Here is a 16,240-nt window from a genome sequence, read left to right as displayed (position 1 = left end):
GGGGTGGGGGCGGAGAGGTCAGGAAGAAGATTGCAGGTCAAGAAGGCGGTGCTGAGTCCGAGGGTTGGGACTGATTATACAAATTAAGTCTGTTTCCTCTAGAATTTAGAAGGTTAATGTGTGATCAGATCGAAATCTTCGAGATATTAACAGGACAGATAAGCTACATACATTGGTTGGGATTCTAGAATGACAGTTGCGGAGCGTTTCAGAGAACACCTCTGGGACACCCGGACCAACCAACCCAACCACCCTGTAGCTCAACATTTCAATTCCCCCTCCCCCTCCACCAAGGATATGCAGGTCTTTGGATTCCTCCATCGTCAGACCACAGCGAAACGATGGTTGGAGGAAGAACGCCTCATCTTCCGGCTAGGAACTCTCCAACCACAAGGGATGAACTCGGGTTTCACCAGTTTCCTCATTTCCCCTCCCCCCACCTTGTCTCAGTCAAATCCATCGAATTCAGCACCGCCTTCCTAACCTGCAATCTTCTTCCCGACCTCTCCGCCCCCACCCCAGTCTGACCTATCACCCTCACCTTGTCCTCTTTCCACCTATCACATTTCCGACGCCCCTCCCCCAAGTCCCTCCTCCCTATCTTTTATCTTAGCCTGCTGGACCAACTTTCCTCATTCCTGAAGAAGGGCCAATGCCCGAAACGTCGATTCTCCTGTTCCCTAGATGCTGCCTGACCTGCTGCGCTTTTCCAGCAACACATTTCCATCAATGAATATATAGCCAATTAGCATCCATTGCACAAGTTTTCCAGAAGACAAAGTAGTTCTCCAACTGACTTTTGCCACATTTATCTTGCTCTGACTAGAATGGCTTCACATCCTACTAATTATACTATGCAACAAAAAAAAAACAGCATGATACTTATTTCTGGTATGGAAAAACAGCGCATTAATAAATGTCACTGGGATTGAATGGATAAAAGCTTCTTACATGGTAAAGGGATTGTGAATCATCTGAGTTACTAAACACAACACCAACATACAAAGCGTATCATCACTACAACATTTTTTGATCCTAATCAAACTGAATAAATACAAAAATGTCCACTGATGGTTTTTTTCAGAATTATACAATTGCTTCCCTCTCGAAGTAAAACAGAACTAAAATGCAGATTGTGTAGTACTACCGAGAAAAACAAGAAGATTCAAATGTAAAACTTGTAGCACTGATTTCAGTCTTGAAACTCTGCTTCTTCATGGACAGTTACCAGGTTATTCTGTTAACTTTTTCTAAAGGTCCTATTCGAACAAGTTAAAAAATAACAAGGAGGTGGAAGTAGCTTTTGCATCAAGTGACCATTCTTCTATGTTAACAAATACAGGAAGAAATCAATTAGAAACCGTTTACTTAAAGCACAGTTTCTTATTCCTCACCCCTCCCAGTGGTGATCAGATTTGGATTGGTTTACATCAAGCATGATATCATAAATTAAAAGCACATTAAATAGGTGGGCAACAGAGCAATATGGAAATAAGTATTTGCAACTGGGCAGAAAAATACAGACATAAATACCCAGGTAAAGTTAGAACAAGGAGTTTCTTCACAAATGGAGTTTAGTTATTTAGTTCTCATCTTATGCAGATGTACAGACAATGATGTATCTGCATAATTTAAAGATGGTCAAGCATTACAATCTGCTGCATCATAAAAGACAGAAAATAGAAGGCTTTCTAAACAGTTATTATTTAAAAGTTTAAATTTTGGTCATTTACAATAAGCCTCTGCTTATCGTCTCACTACTTATGCAGTCATCTCCCTTTCTTATTGTTCTTGACTGTGACTACAGCTCTGCACAACGCTTTTTCTGGAAAACATGAATACTTTATTCACACCCACCTAAAAAGTGTTGCACGTTTGACTATGCAAATAGGATTACTATATTAAGAGCGACAGAAAATGCATTTTCCATAAACAGACATCTTGCATTGCCACTAAAACATTAGTAATTACAGATTTACAGAAAAATAAACTACTACTACATTTAAAAAGTAAATTTAGAAAGCATCTTTAAAAATATTCCAAGGTATTCCAAAAACTGAAGTGAAGCATTGGAGAAAAAGATGAGAAAGTGAAACAGAAAGCTTGATTGAAAAGTCAGGTTATGAAATTTTTAAAGGAAATTAAGATGTAGAAGGATTTAAGGAGGGTGTTCTTGAGAGTAGGGCAAGTGTGGCAAAATATTCTGCAACCAATAGTGAGGTAAAAGGAGGAGCAGATGTATAAGAGGTTAATGTGTTGGAGACACAAAGCTCACTGATACGAAAAACATTCAAGCATTCCTTCTCTGCATTCACAACCTCAAGTAAGTGGGTCACCGTTTCAAAAAAATGAAACTGGCTAGAAGTCATATATAGAAAGGAAGAATTATCTGTTGGATTTAAAATACATAATTAATGCCACTTCCACCTCTGGACAGATATGGCTCCACTTCAAGTAAGCTCCTTAAACAAAATCCAATATCCTCTAAAACTAAACACATTCACGAGCAAAAGGCTCATGTCATCTTATTATGCATTTTTAAACACTTACAGGAATAATGTTTAGAGGTGAAATTTAAATTTTAATAGACTTAAGACACAACAACCAAAACCCAGAAGTGTGGAAGGGTGCCTGTCTTTTCCTCCTGAAACAGAATTTAAATACATTGCTGCTGATGATCAATGAGAAAGGAGCAGCTCTTGAACAATGGCCCTAAATCAATTAACGAAATATGTAATTTTGTCTTTAGTTACATTTGCAGGTGTCAAATTTATCCATTTTTTCCTAAAAACATTCTGTCTGTGCATAATATGCTGTCATTTCTCCTTACATTACCTTTTATCATTTTTCACCAATACAAAGAAAGTTGACAGCAATACATATAGCTAGCTAAAATCTTGTAACCACTGGTCACCACATAATATCTCAAAACTACAATTTTTTTTAATGATTGTTTACATCTAAAAACTTTAAATGAAAGCACAAATGACAGATACAATACAATTTACAGACCTGAAAGGACTCAGTTGAGTTTGACATTTATAAATCCCAACTGAATATTCATTTAGTCTCAAACATTAGGAAAAGTTATGATTGCATGTAAAAATAGTTTGTTTATTCAATTAACCATTGCAATTCTTAAACTAAACATCTGCAACTGGAAGATAGATTTCTGTATCTCAATATGTTTATAAAATGAATGAAATCCATCAACATTTAATTGCGCATTTCTGCTGCTAATTCTATTCTTACATGAAAGTAGTTAAAGCCTGAAGATGAAAGAAGCACAAATTGTTGAGAACTAATCCATTCAAATAATAACTCATAACAAGGCTGATTTATAATATTTATGCTACGAGCTACAGACTTTTATATATAACAGGTAGAAAGTCAGAGATAGATGTTGAAACTGGCTGAACAAAATCATATGAAGAGCCAAGTATGTTTTATAAAAATAGGAGAGTGATTTTGTTTAACAGTAGGTTGAAGAATTGCAAAAAATAAACAGACTTCGTACCTTAGCGGGATGAAAGTCCACACCATACATTGAAAGTTTCTTTGCATTCTCCAAGAATTGCAAATCAGCTTGTGCTGGAGTCATAGCTCTAGGATAAAAAAATGTAAAAAGCCAAAAATAAGACTCCTTAGTAGTCAAAGCTTTCAATATCAACTAAAACTGCAATCTGCAAGCAACTTCTAAAAATATCAAACTCTGATTTAAAACACACTGTTCTCAAATTTATTTGTACTTGAAAAGGAAGCTCTGGCAATACTGAAGAGTAATGTGTTAGAAGCTTTTGAATTCAAAGAATTGACTGCGATGGCTATTCTTGGCAGCATTATGCAAAAATATTATGAAACGCACTACTAATAAGTAAGTAAGCATAGGTATCATAAAATCATCTCTCCTGATGATTTGGTTCAGGTAACAAATAACTGTACCATAAAACAGGAAGATACCCAATATCACCTCCAGTCTGTGTTAAACTGGCTGATATCAAAATGATGTGAGGCATGTTAAAATTGATATTTGTACATCTGGTTTAGGAAAGACAATACTGACCACATTTCTGTCTGGAAAATGCATACTCAGGAATGCCAACAGTCTAGATTCAAATGCTAAGAATGGTTAATCTGGCAGAGTACCAGAAGGTGACCACCACCCATAAAATGCATTCAGCATATTGCAAGAACATTCAAGCAGATAAAGACAGAGAATTGCTAAAAAGACAATGAGAGGGGGGAGAAAGATTGTCTGAGGTCAAGGCATTTTAATGCTTCCATTTTTCTCTTGATAAAATTGGTCGAAAATACATTTCCGATTACTGTATTCAGCTACATGTAAATGTGACAAATAACATGTAGCAGTGAATTAAGGATACAAAAACAGTGAAGTCACGTCATCAGTAGAGTTATGAATTAGCATAACTTTTTTTGAGAAAAGTAGCTTTCTCAAATCTGACAGTGAATGAATTCATGACTGCTGAAGAACAAATAAAAATCTATACTCTTCAGCTATGAAAATGTCTACAAAGAACTAAAAACATTAAATAAATCTAATAAGCTATATACACACAAATATTTAATCAACACACAATCGGCAAAGGAAGGAGTTAGCTCTCGATGTAAAATTTGGTCATTTAACATGGACGTAAAGTCAAAGCGGTTGTGAACCAGACGCATGATGCAAAAAAAAAATCTTGCTCTTAGTTCCAGTTATAAATATTGCCAACCATGGGAAGAGAAAGAGAAAACAGAATGCAGTCCAAAACACACGTATAAACAATACCTGGAGAGGCCATCTTAAAAAATGTAAACAATTGCTTCAATTCTATGATTAGTCAACTGGGTTGGCAAATTAGTGAATTTTGGAAAACAGAAAATTGATTCATAGTTGAAAAATAAGAGTCACTTATACAGATTTCTGGGTAATCCAAGATGGAGGACGGGAAAAATTTCTGGCTGTAACAGTTACTCCTTTTTTCAAGTATTTTAGGTGCTGGAAGTGATTTTCTCAAATTCCAGGAGCAGCAATTACTGTTTCATATGCTGTTGGATTTTTTTTTCCAAAGTTCCAAAACAGTCAAAACAACAGCAGTTTTAAAAGGAAGAACAACAGGTGAGGACAGTGCAGGAGATAGAGACAGAGATAAACAGAGAGACTGCACAGTTACTGCCTTTGCTGTTTGAATTCATATATCACCGGACATCGGAGTGCATCTGGGAAAATCACAACCGATCTTGGAGGAACCTGTTTGGGCTAGGTTCACAGCACAGAATCAGATAAGTTAATCGTTGTTTTAAGCGTGTCCAACAAAAAGGCGGCAGTAGTGGGTAGAGGGGGCTCTTTCTTGATTATATGTTTTTGGAGATATGTCTCTTGATAAAACAAATGGTCGCAGGTAAAGGGACAGCTGGAAAATGGGAAGCCTTCAGAAATGAGATAACGAGAATCCAGAGAAAGTATATTCCTGTTAGGGTGAAAGGAAAGGCTGGTAGGTATAGGGAATGCTGGACGACTAAAGAAATTGAGGGTTTGGTTAAGAAAACGAAGGAAGCATATGTAAGGTATAGACAGGATAGATCGAGTGAAGGAAGTAGGAGTATACTTAAGGAGGAAATCAGGAGGGCAAAAAGGGGACATGAGATAGCTTTGGAAAATAGAATTAAGGAAAATCCAAAGGGTTTTTACAAATACATTAAGGACAAAAGGATAACTAGGGAGAGAATAGGGCCCCTCAAAGATCAGCAAGGCGGCCTTTGTGTGGAGCCGCAAAAAAATGGGGGAAATACTAAACAAGTATTTTGCATCAGTATTTATGGTGGAAAAGGATATGGAAGATATAGACTGTAGGAAATAGATGATGACATCTTGCAAAATGTCCAGATTACAGAGGAAGTGCTGAATGTCTTGAAATGGGTAAAGGTGGATAAATCCCCAGGACCTGATCAGGTGTACCCGAGAACTCTGTGTGAAGCTAGAGAAGTGATTGCTGGGCCTCTTGCTGATATAGTTGTATCATCAATAGTCACAGGTGAGGTGCCGGAAGACTGGAGGTTGGCTAACGTGATGCCACTATTTAAGAAGGGTGGTAAGGACAAGCCAGGGAACTGTAGACCAGTGGGCAAATTGGTGGAGGGAATCCTGAAGGACAGGATGTACATGTATTTGGAAAGGCAAGGACTGATTAGGGATAGTCAACATAGCTTTGTGCATGGGAAATCACGTCCCACAAACTTGAGTGCGTTTTTTGAAGTAACAAAGAGGATTGATGAGGGCAGAGTGGTAGGTGTGATCTATATGGACTTCAGTAAGGCGTTCGACAAGGTTCCCCATGGGAGATTGTTTAGCAAAGTTAGATCTCATGGTACACAGGGAGAACTAGCCATTTGGATACAGAACTGGCTCAAAGGTAGAAGACAGAGGGTGGTGGTGGAGGGTTGTTTTTCAGACTGGAGGCCTGTGACCAGTGGAGTGCCACAAGGATCGGTGTTGGGCCCTCTACTTTTTGTCATTTACATAAATGATTTGGATGCGAGCATAAGAGGTACAGTTAGTAAGTTTGCAGATGACACCAAAATTGCAGGTGTAGTGGACAGCGAAGAAGGTTACCTCAGATTACAAAAGGATCTTGATCAGATGGGCCAATGGGCTGAGAAGTGGCAGATGGAGTTTAATTCAGATAAATGTGAGGTGCTACATTTTGGGAAAGCAAATCTTAGCCGGACTTAATGGTAAGATCCTAGGGAGTGTTGCAGTGCAGGTTCATAGCTCCTTGAAAGTGGAGTTGCAGGTGGATAGGATAGTGAAGAAAGTGTTTGGTATGCTTTCCTTTATTGGTCAGATTATTGAGTACAGGAGTTGGGAGGTCATGTTGCGGCTGTACAGGACATTGGTTAGGCCACTGTTGGAATATTGCGTACAATTCTGGTCTCCTTCCTATCGGAAAGATATTGTGAAACTTGAAAGGGCTCAGAAAAGATTTACAAGGATGTTGCCAGGGTTGGAGGATTTGAGCTATAGGGAGAGGCTGATAAGGCTGGGGCTATTTTTCCTGGAGCGTTGGAGGCTGAGGGATGACCTTATAGAGGTTTACAAAATTATGAGGGGCATGGATAGGGTAAATAGGCAAAGTATTTTCCCTGGGGTTGGATTCCAGAACTAGAGGGCATAGGTTTAGGGTGAGAGGGGAAAGATATAAAAGAGACCTAAGGGACAACCTTTTCATGCAGAAGGTGGTACAGGTATGGAATGAGCTGCAGAGGAAGTGGTGGAGGCTGGTACAATTGCAACATTTAAGAGACATTTGGATGGGTATATGAATAGGAAGGGTTTGGAGGGATATGGGCCAGGTGGGACATCTGGTCAGCATGGACGGGTTGGACCGAAGGGTCTGTTTCCATGCTGTACATCTCTATGACTCCATATGAAGAGGAGAGAAAATTAACTTGATTCACATAATAAAAGCTTAATATCATTTACAAAATTTTAACATCAGTGGTAGTATACTTGTCCTCACAATCATCTGACGCAGATGAAGGTGTCACCTCCATGACCTGTGCCCATAATCTAGATTAACAATACAGCACATAGGAAGTTCTTGACTGCAGTGGTACCATCTTTTAGATGAGGTGACAAACCAAGTTACCATCTGCCATTTCACATTCTCATTTAATGTGTAACATCTATTATATGTAAGGAATGCCCCTGGAACCCTTGCCAATATTTCTCCCACAGCCACCAGTATGAGAAAAGTCATCCTGCTAGCATTTATTTTGTTGTTCATGGAACCTTGCACACAATTGGCTGCTACATTTTCTGTATTAAAATAACAGTTACTCTGTTCAAGTATTTCAATTCCTATGAAGCGTTTTAGGACATCCTGAGGACTTGAAAGACATTATGTAAATTAAAACTCTTTTACTTTTACATAATATGTAAATCAGACTGTTCACATGATTACCTTCACTTTCTTATCAACATTCTAGTACAATATAAAAACATGAAAACCACTAATAGTGAATTCCGATCATACACCAAGATTACATAGACATTATTAATTGTCAAATGGGAGATGACACATTGGTAAAATAATTATAATCCTACGTTATGGAACAGTTTAATTTCTCCAACATAGGATAGAGGAGATTATTTTTCCATAATAACTGGAATTGTTGATACCTGAGCGTTCTGACATGCAAGTGATACAATATTGGAGTACACAGCATTTTTTCCCCAAGTAAGAATACATACCTATGTGTTTTGTGAAGTTCCATAATTTTCTCTTCCAATTCCTTTGTTTGATTTGGGGCCAACCTAAATTCACTAACATAATTTGTTCCATGTAACTCTGGATCATATTCACCCAGCTCTGATTGAACGGTGTATGATCCCAACAGGGCAAGAGTAACAAATGAACATGGCAGACATCCAGTAACTATGTCCTGACGCAACTGAAGACACAGGTAGTATCTGGAATGAACACAACATAAACACTTAAGCAACAATGAAAGTGTGTTTAAAGTTTTAGTTTTCAAAATGTCTAACAAGCATGCTCTGCATGACCAATACTTAAATTTGAATTTAAATATTTAATTAATTAAGGGGAGGACACAACTTAGTGATATTATCACTGGACTGTCAACCCAGAGACCAGATCATGTTTTGGGGACCTGGGTTCAAATCCTACAATGGTAGATGGTGGAATTTCAATTCAAAGTTTGGAATGAGGAGTCTAACAATGATCATAAATTTGTTGTCAATTGGCAGAAAAGCTCTTCTGGTTCACTAATGCCCTTAGAGAAGGAAACTGCCATCCTTACCTGGTCTAGCCTACAAGTGACACCAGACCCAAAGCAATGTGGCTAACTCTTAATAGGATGGGCATTAAATGCTGACCCAGCTAGTGATGCCCTCATCCCATGAATAAATAAGAAAAATCATAATGGGTGAGATAGTATTCAAATCCTTTCTATGTGCAAAGTAAAACCAGTAATGATCATGGAATTATACAGCACAGAACAGAGCCATTTAGCTCATCAAAATCTGCTTTGGGTATTTCAAAGAACCATAAATATAAATTTCAAAGAAATACAGATGGTCCCTCTCCTTCCTCATTTCCCTACAAATCTTTTCTCATTCAAGTAATTATCCAATTCCTCTTTAAGGCTACTCTACTTCCAACACTTTGAAACAGAGCTAATTAAATCTTAACTGCCCTTATTGTAAATTTTTCTCCCACTTTATTTGTTAATCACTTTAAATAAGTGCTCCCTTGTTTTCGGCACTTCAGCCATTGGAAACAGTTTTATGGTGCTTGATATAAACCCTTCATGTTTACGTCACTTTCAAATCTCCTCTTTGATTGTCCTGCCTAAAATAGAGGTTTATCCAATCTATTCCACATAACTCAAGTTCCACATCTCAGGCACCATTCAGGTAAACCTCTTCTGAACTCTCTCCAAAACATGCATGCCCTTCCTGCAGTGTGGTGCCTAGAATTGGGTATATTTGATTGAATTGATGCTTTACATGGCTTGAATCTACCTTCCATGCCTTTCTACACTGTACCTCTACTCAATGTCTAGGATCTCACAAGCTTTCAGAGTGATTAGAATCTGGAACACTGACTCCAATTTGAAATGACATTAAAAAAAATGCTAAAAAAAAACAGCAAAACCATTTTGGGCTTGCTTCACCAATTAGCTCTCGGGCCCAGAATTTTACAAAATCAAGACCCACTAAATGAGAGTAATTCCCTGCATCTCATCCTAAAATTTAAAGTAAAACATACTAGAGGCTGCATATACTAAAGGTTTATTTCCCACTAATAACACGAGTTTTAATAGACTTTTTACCTCGTAATATCTTCGGTCAACTGTGCAGGATCAGGTGGATAAAACTTCACATTGAATGTAAAATCCCAAGGTCCACCTGGAATACAAAGATGTGTTATTATACATTCCATGTGTCCTAGGATAGAATTTAAAATTTTATTCTAAAAAGAAGCATGGTAATCAAAAATATTTTATTTGATAAACCTGGCCAAGTTACTATATGGGTTAAGTGATCTTTTCTTGACAGCAGAAAGAACTTCTAGTCCAGGGAAAGAAGAGAAGTACCGAAAACGATCATGACTGTTCCAGTGTTAGGTCTCAGTCAATGCTCGCCGCTGTACCTTATGTTTACTATGCAAGGCTGGCTTGTTGCCCCACTGTACAGTACATTGAACATCTATGTACAGCTGTGCAGATCTTAAAAGGGCAGGCTGATCATATGCAACTCATTTGCTCCCTGTGCAGAACATTCCTGATTGTTACTGATGGAGCACAGTTTGGTGAAAACATTCACTTTTGTAATTGAAAAACTGCTCTCAGCAGCGCTGTTTTTTCCAATTTAAGGATTTTTTCTGATATTAGCTGCACGCTAGTTTTGATAAATGCTATTTTGCAATGTTTAGATTAATCACCCCAATCTAAAACTCAAATCATTTGTTTCTCCCTTGGGTGCTTTCTTCTCCTTTATTCACCCCAAAAATGATTTAAAGTAAATTGTCGCAATCAAACAACCTACAACATCTGTAATGAAGAAAATACTTAAAGCAGTGCATGTGGAACGTTTCTTATATTTTCTTTAGAATGCACTATAGGCAAAAACTAAAATCTCTGTAAACCTGGTAAAACTGATGCCATCAATCATAAGGCATTGTTTGAAGGGTAGTTCTTTACCACCACACATGCAGGATGCTTTGGAGTTGCCTCCTCAGACATTTCCCTTCAAATGTACATGAAAGCTTTAAAATTTTTCTTTGCTACTTGTCAACAGTCTGATCAGTTATCTATTGATGTGGGTGTAATTTCCAACTATTACCCTCAGAGCACCAAAAAAAGTGTTTTTATACCTTCTGACAATGATACAGCCTAGCTAATCACAGATTTAATGCTAAAAAAGCTCCCCATAATTCAACAGCAAATATACATCAATAATACTTCAGCAGGTGAAGTGCTTTGGGACATTTCAGGGATACAAAAGGGGGCTAGAAATGCAAATTTTCTTCTCTATTATATTTCTTCTTAAGCAATTCACAATATGGAGTCTATTAACTAAATAGAACATTGAAATATACAAATTCTAACTAGGGCAAAAAGCACTGACTTTGTCTCAAATAATTTAAAGGATATTAGTTTCTGTAAATCTGCCCTCTGTTAAACTACTTTTATGAAAGCATTTTAATGGTAAATAACCATACACCTCTATTTACTTTATTACTTTTAACTTCTCTTTCCCTCTGAAAGTCAGGAGATGAAGAGTTTCCATTTTTATTATTTTACACAATACAGCAAACTTTATTTTAACCGGCACCTTATGAACCAGTATTCTCGATAAACCAGCAAAACTAATATACCTGAAATATCGGAAGTTTACAGTACTACCACAATCTCCACAATGTTTGAATAGTCAGTTGAGGATGCAAGTGAGAAGACTCTCTGCCTCTATGTTTTATTCAAAGCAAAACTGCATTTTCATTTAACTGATATATGATGTAAATAAAGTATAACAGTGATGTGTACACCCCCCGTATTACTTATCTAGAACTTAGTATGTGTTTTTACAAAGATTATATGGACCTCTTGATCAATCCGAACATTTGATCAACTGGTACACTTCTTGCCCCAGAGGTACTGGTTATTAAAACGTTTGTTGTATTTTGGGTTGTAATAATAAATTCTTTATCCACAAGATATTATTTAGAATTCTTCTTCAATTGCTAATATAGTAGGATTATGTTCAATTCAATTAAAAAATACTCCGATTATGGATAACTGTTGATATAAACCCTTGCAACAACTAGTACGCTAAATGTTACATAAACCTTACCTGAGAACAGCAATATAAGTTGCAATCAAAGGACAAACAAATACACAGTGAGGAAACATTCCATTTTAAGTAACCTGACACAAACCAATCTGGAAGAATCCATGCAAAGATAGAAAAAGGTAGAAAGTAATCATTATAATTCCTGTACCAAATTCACATAAAACATATTTCATGGGCCTGTATAATTTAAATTATTTAGATGGTTAGATTTTATAATGGTTTCTGCAAAGGACTGCTCAAGTTTCAGAATACATCAGACAAAAGAATCCTGCTGGGAAGGAGTGTTTGTTTCTCCCCTATTACTGAGTAGTTTAGTTCCATAGTTTTGGATGAATTAAGCTTTATGACACACAAAAATAAATTTACCTTGTAACTGCTTCTTAATTTCTTTGGTGAGATCTAACCAACTCTGAAACAAAATGAAAGCTGCATTAAATACTTGTCAAACAGAAGTAAAAATGTGCACTATGCTGAATCTCTGAACAGAACAGAAATACGTTACTGAACAAGACACAAAAATAATCACAAGTGGAAATCTCTTTATCATTATCAAAATACAATAAAACTTGGTAAATTCAAGATCTGAAATAAAAACAAAGTGCTGAGAAATTCAGCAGGTCTGGTAGTATTAGTGGAGCAAGAAACAGAGTTGAAAACCAGCTTCACTGAACATGGAATATACAATACAGAACAGTACAGTACAGGCCCTTGGGCTCCCGACATGGTGCTGGCCTTCTATCTGACTCTAAGATTAGACTAATCGACATACCCTTCATTGTACTATCTTCCATGTGCCTTTTCAAGAATCGCTAAATGTCCCGAATGTTTCAGACTCTACGACCACTGTTGGCAGTGCATTCTACGCACCCACCTCTGTGTAAAGAACCTCTGACATCTCCCCTAAACCTTCCTTAAATTACCTTAAAAAATTATGCCCCCTTGTAATAGACATTTCTGCCCTGGGAAAAAGTCTCTGGCTATCCACTATGCCTCTCAACATCTTGTACACTTCTGTCAAGTCATCTCTCATCCTTCTTCGCTCCAATGAGAAAAGCCCTAGCTCCCTCAGCTTTTCTTCATAAGACCTGCTCTCCAGTTCGGGCAGCATCCTGGTAAACCTCTTCTGAATTCTCTCCATATAGTTTCTATATGGAGGCAACGAGAACTGAACACAATATTCCAATTGTGGTCAAACCCAAGGTTATATAAAGCTGCAGCATAACTTCGCAGCTCTTAAAACTCAATCCGCCTCTAGTGAAAGCCAACACACCATATGCTTTCTTAACAACCTATCAACTTGGGTGGCAACTTGGAGGGATCTATGGACATGGACTCCAAGATCCCTTGGTTCCTCCACACTAGGAGAAAGTGAGGACTGCAGATGCTGGAGATCAGAGTCGAGTGTGTGGTGCTGGAAAAGCACAGCAGATCAGGTCGCATCTGAGGAGCAGGAGAATTGATGTTTCGGGCATCAGGAATGAGGCTTGTGGGTCAGGCCTGAGATAAATGAGAGGGGTGGGGTTTGGGGGAAGATAGCTCAGAAAGCGTTAGGTGGATGAAGGTAAGGGAGAAGGTGATAGGTTAGAAGGGGAGTGATGGACAGGTCCAGAGGGTGGCACCAAGTTGGAGGAATGGTACTGGGATAATGTGGGAAATGGGGAAATGAGGAAGCTGTTGAAATCCACATTTATCCCGTGTGGTTGCAGGGTCCCAAGGCAGAATATGAGGCGTTCCTTTTCCAGGTGGCGGGTGGTAATGTTTTGGCGGTGGAGGTGGCCCAGGACCTGCATGTCCTTGACAGAGTGGGAGGTAGAGTTGAAGTGTTCAGCCATGGGGCGGTGGGGTTGGTGGATGTTCTCTGAAATGATCCGCAAGAAGGCTTCACACAAGGAGGAGACCACACCAGGTGCAACAGATGCAGAAGATGACATTGGTAGAGGTACAGGTGAATTTCTGACAGATGTGGAAGGATTCCTTGGGGCCTTGGATGGAGGTGAGGAGAGTGGTGTGGGCACAGGTTTTGCACTTCCTACGGAGGCAGGGAAAGGTGTCAGGAGTGGGGTGTGAGCTGGTGGAGGGTTGCGCCGGATGAGGGAGTCGCAGAGGGAATGGTCTTTTTGGAACCCTGATGGGGTGGGGAGGGAAATATATGTTTCTGGTGGTGGAGTCCATTTGGAGGTGGCAGAGGATGATGCGTTTTATGCGGAGTTTTGTGGGATGGAAGGTGAGAACCAGGGGAGGTTCTGTCCTTGTTGGGTTGGGATGGGTGGGGTTCAAGGGCGGTGGTTCGTGAAGTGGTGGAGATACGCTGGAGGGCGTCGTCAACCACGTGGGAAGTGAAGTTGTGATCATGGAAGAGGCCATCTGGGACTTTGAGGTGGAATTGATCATCCTGGGAACAGATGCGGCAGAGGAATTGGGAATAAGGGATGGTGTTTTTACAGGAGATAGGGTGGGAGTCTAGTAGCTGTGGGAGTCGGTGGGCTTGTAGTATACGTCTGTGGTTAGTCGGTCACCAGAGACAGTGATGGAGAGGTCCAGAAAGGGGAGGGAGGTTTCCGAGATGGTCCAGATGAATTTGAGGTCGGGTTGGAAGAAGCTGTTAGTAAAGTTGATGAACTGTTCAACCTCCTCATGGAAGCACGAGGTGGCGCCGATACAGTCATCAATGTACAGGAGGAACAAGTGGGGGTTGTTCCGGTGTAACTGCAGAAGATGGACTGTTCCTCTTATCCAACAAACAGGTAGATATGGCTGGGTCCCTTGCAGGTGCACGTTTGGAAGAAATGGGAGGATTGGAAAGAGAAGTTGTTGAGGGTGGGGACCAGTTCTGCCAGGTTGATGAGAATGTTGGTGGAAAGGTACTGGTTGGGACAGCATGAGAGGAAGAAAGGCTTGGAGACCTTCATCATGGTGGATTGATGTGTACATGGATTGGATATCCGTGGTGAAGATGAGGCATTGGGGGCCGGGGAAATGAAAAGCTTGGAGGTGGTGAAGGGCATGGATGGTATCACAAACATAGGTGGGGAGTTCCTGGACTAAGAGGGACAGGACAGTGTCGAGGTAGGAAGAGGGGAGTTCGGTGGAGAGGCACAGGCTGAGACAATGTGTCAACCGGGGCAGTCAGGTTTGTGAATCTTAGGAAGGAGGTAGAATCGGGCAGTGCAGGGTTCCCGGACAATGAGGTTGGAGGCTGTGGATGCGAGATCCCCAGACGTGATGAGATTGTGTATGGTCTGGGAGATAATGGTTCGGCGATGGGAGGTGACGTCATGATCAAGGGGGCAGTAGGATGAGGTGTCTCCGAGTTGGCGCCTGACATCAGCAGTGTAAAGGTCAGTGCGCCACACTATTACTGCATCACCCCCCCCCCCCCCCCCCCCCCCCCCCCCCCCCCCCCCCCACTGCCCCCTGTCTGCAGGCTTGATGGTGAGTAGAGGGAGTGGAGGGCTGCGCGTTGTGAGTGCGGAAGGTTGAAGAGGGTGAGGGGGATGGACAAGTTGAGGCGGTCATTGTCATGGCGGCAGTTTGAAATGTAGAGGTCAAGGGCTGTTAACAGGCCAGCATGGGCATCCAGGTGGTTGGGGTGTGTTGGAGGCTGGAGAAGGGGTCCTCAGTGGGTGGACGGTTGTCTTGGTTGAAAAATTAGGCATGGAGGCGCAGGAGGCAAAAAAAATGTTTAAGGTTGCACTCATCAATCTGGGACCATACAGGGATATAGGTGAGTTCTTTACTGAAGACTAAACGTTCGACCTCAATGAGGGGGAGATCTGGGGAATGGTGAAGACATGGCAGGGATGGAAGCTAGGACCTGGAGTGGGACTGAAGCGGAGACAATTGCTTGAGTGGGCATGGTTATAGGGTCAGTAGTGACGTCACCAACGGAAGTGACGCACACTAAGGGGGCGGAAGTGGTGCTTATGGCTATGTTCACGGGGGCTTAAGTGGCGTTGACAATAGAGAGTTCCAGTGAGGTGGAAGTGGCTGCCGCGGCAGCAACTACAGGGGCAAAAGTGACGTGCAAGGTAGGTATCACGTCTGTGCTGGTGAATCTAGCAGTGTCAGTGGATCCTGTAACGGTAGTCTTCTTGGCAGTCATGGAGGGGGTTGGATAGACAGCGACCTCGGAGGTGGTGTGGTTGGCAGTGGCTGCGGGCCATGCAGCAGCATTGGGGCGGAAGTGACGGCATCGATTGCCCCAGCGCTCATGGAAGGAGTGGCTGCGTGGCTAATGGCACCTGGATGGTTCCAGAGATTGGGAGAAGGTTCTAGAAGGTTCGAAGAAACCAGTGTATTGAGGGAAATACTTGAAAGTTTGTTTAACTTACATTCTTTCATGTCTAATGCGTTAGTGAAAAA

General features: G+C 40.4%; 1 protein-coding gene across 17 annotated transcripts in view; it reads right to left on the bottom strand.

The window, feature by feature from the left end:
* Window positions 1–16,240, bottom strand: part of epb41a (erythrocyte membrane protein band 4.1a) — a 213,375-nt gene that overhangs the window by 68,628 nt on the left and 128,507 nt on the right. For all 17 annotated transcript variants that reach the window (XM_043717312.1, XM_043717315.1, XM_043717314.1 and 14 more), the window contains 4 exons: window positions 12,245–12,287; window positions 9,859–9,934; window positions 8,255–8,473; window positions 3,518–3,605 (listed from right to left, as the gene is read on the bottom strand). In XM_043717312.1, coding sequence (XP_043573247.1) covers window positions 3,518–3,605; window positions 8,255–8,473; window positions 9,859–9,934; window positions 12,245–12,287 — 426 coding nt within the window. The remainder of the gene's footprint in view (window positions 1–3,517; window positions 3,606–8,254; window positions 8,474–9,858; window positions 9,935–12,244; window positions 12,288–16,240) is intronic.

This window comes from Chiloscyllium plagiosum, chromosome 27 (assembly GCF_004010195.1).
Source record: "Chiloscyllium plagiosum isolate BGI_BamShark_2017 chromosome 27, ASM401019v2, whole genome shotgun sequence".
Classification (NCBI taxonomy): domain Eukaryota; kingdom Metazoa; phylum Chordata; class Chondrichthyes; order Orectolobiformes; family Hemiscylliidae; genus Chiloscyllium; species Chiloscyllium plagiosum.
Note: the sequence above shows the minus strand (reverse complement) of the source record. Positions and strands in the feature narration are given on the sequence as shown.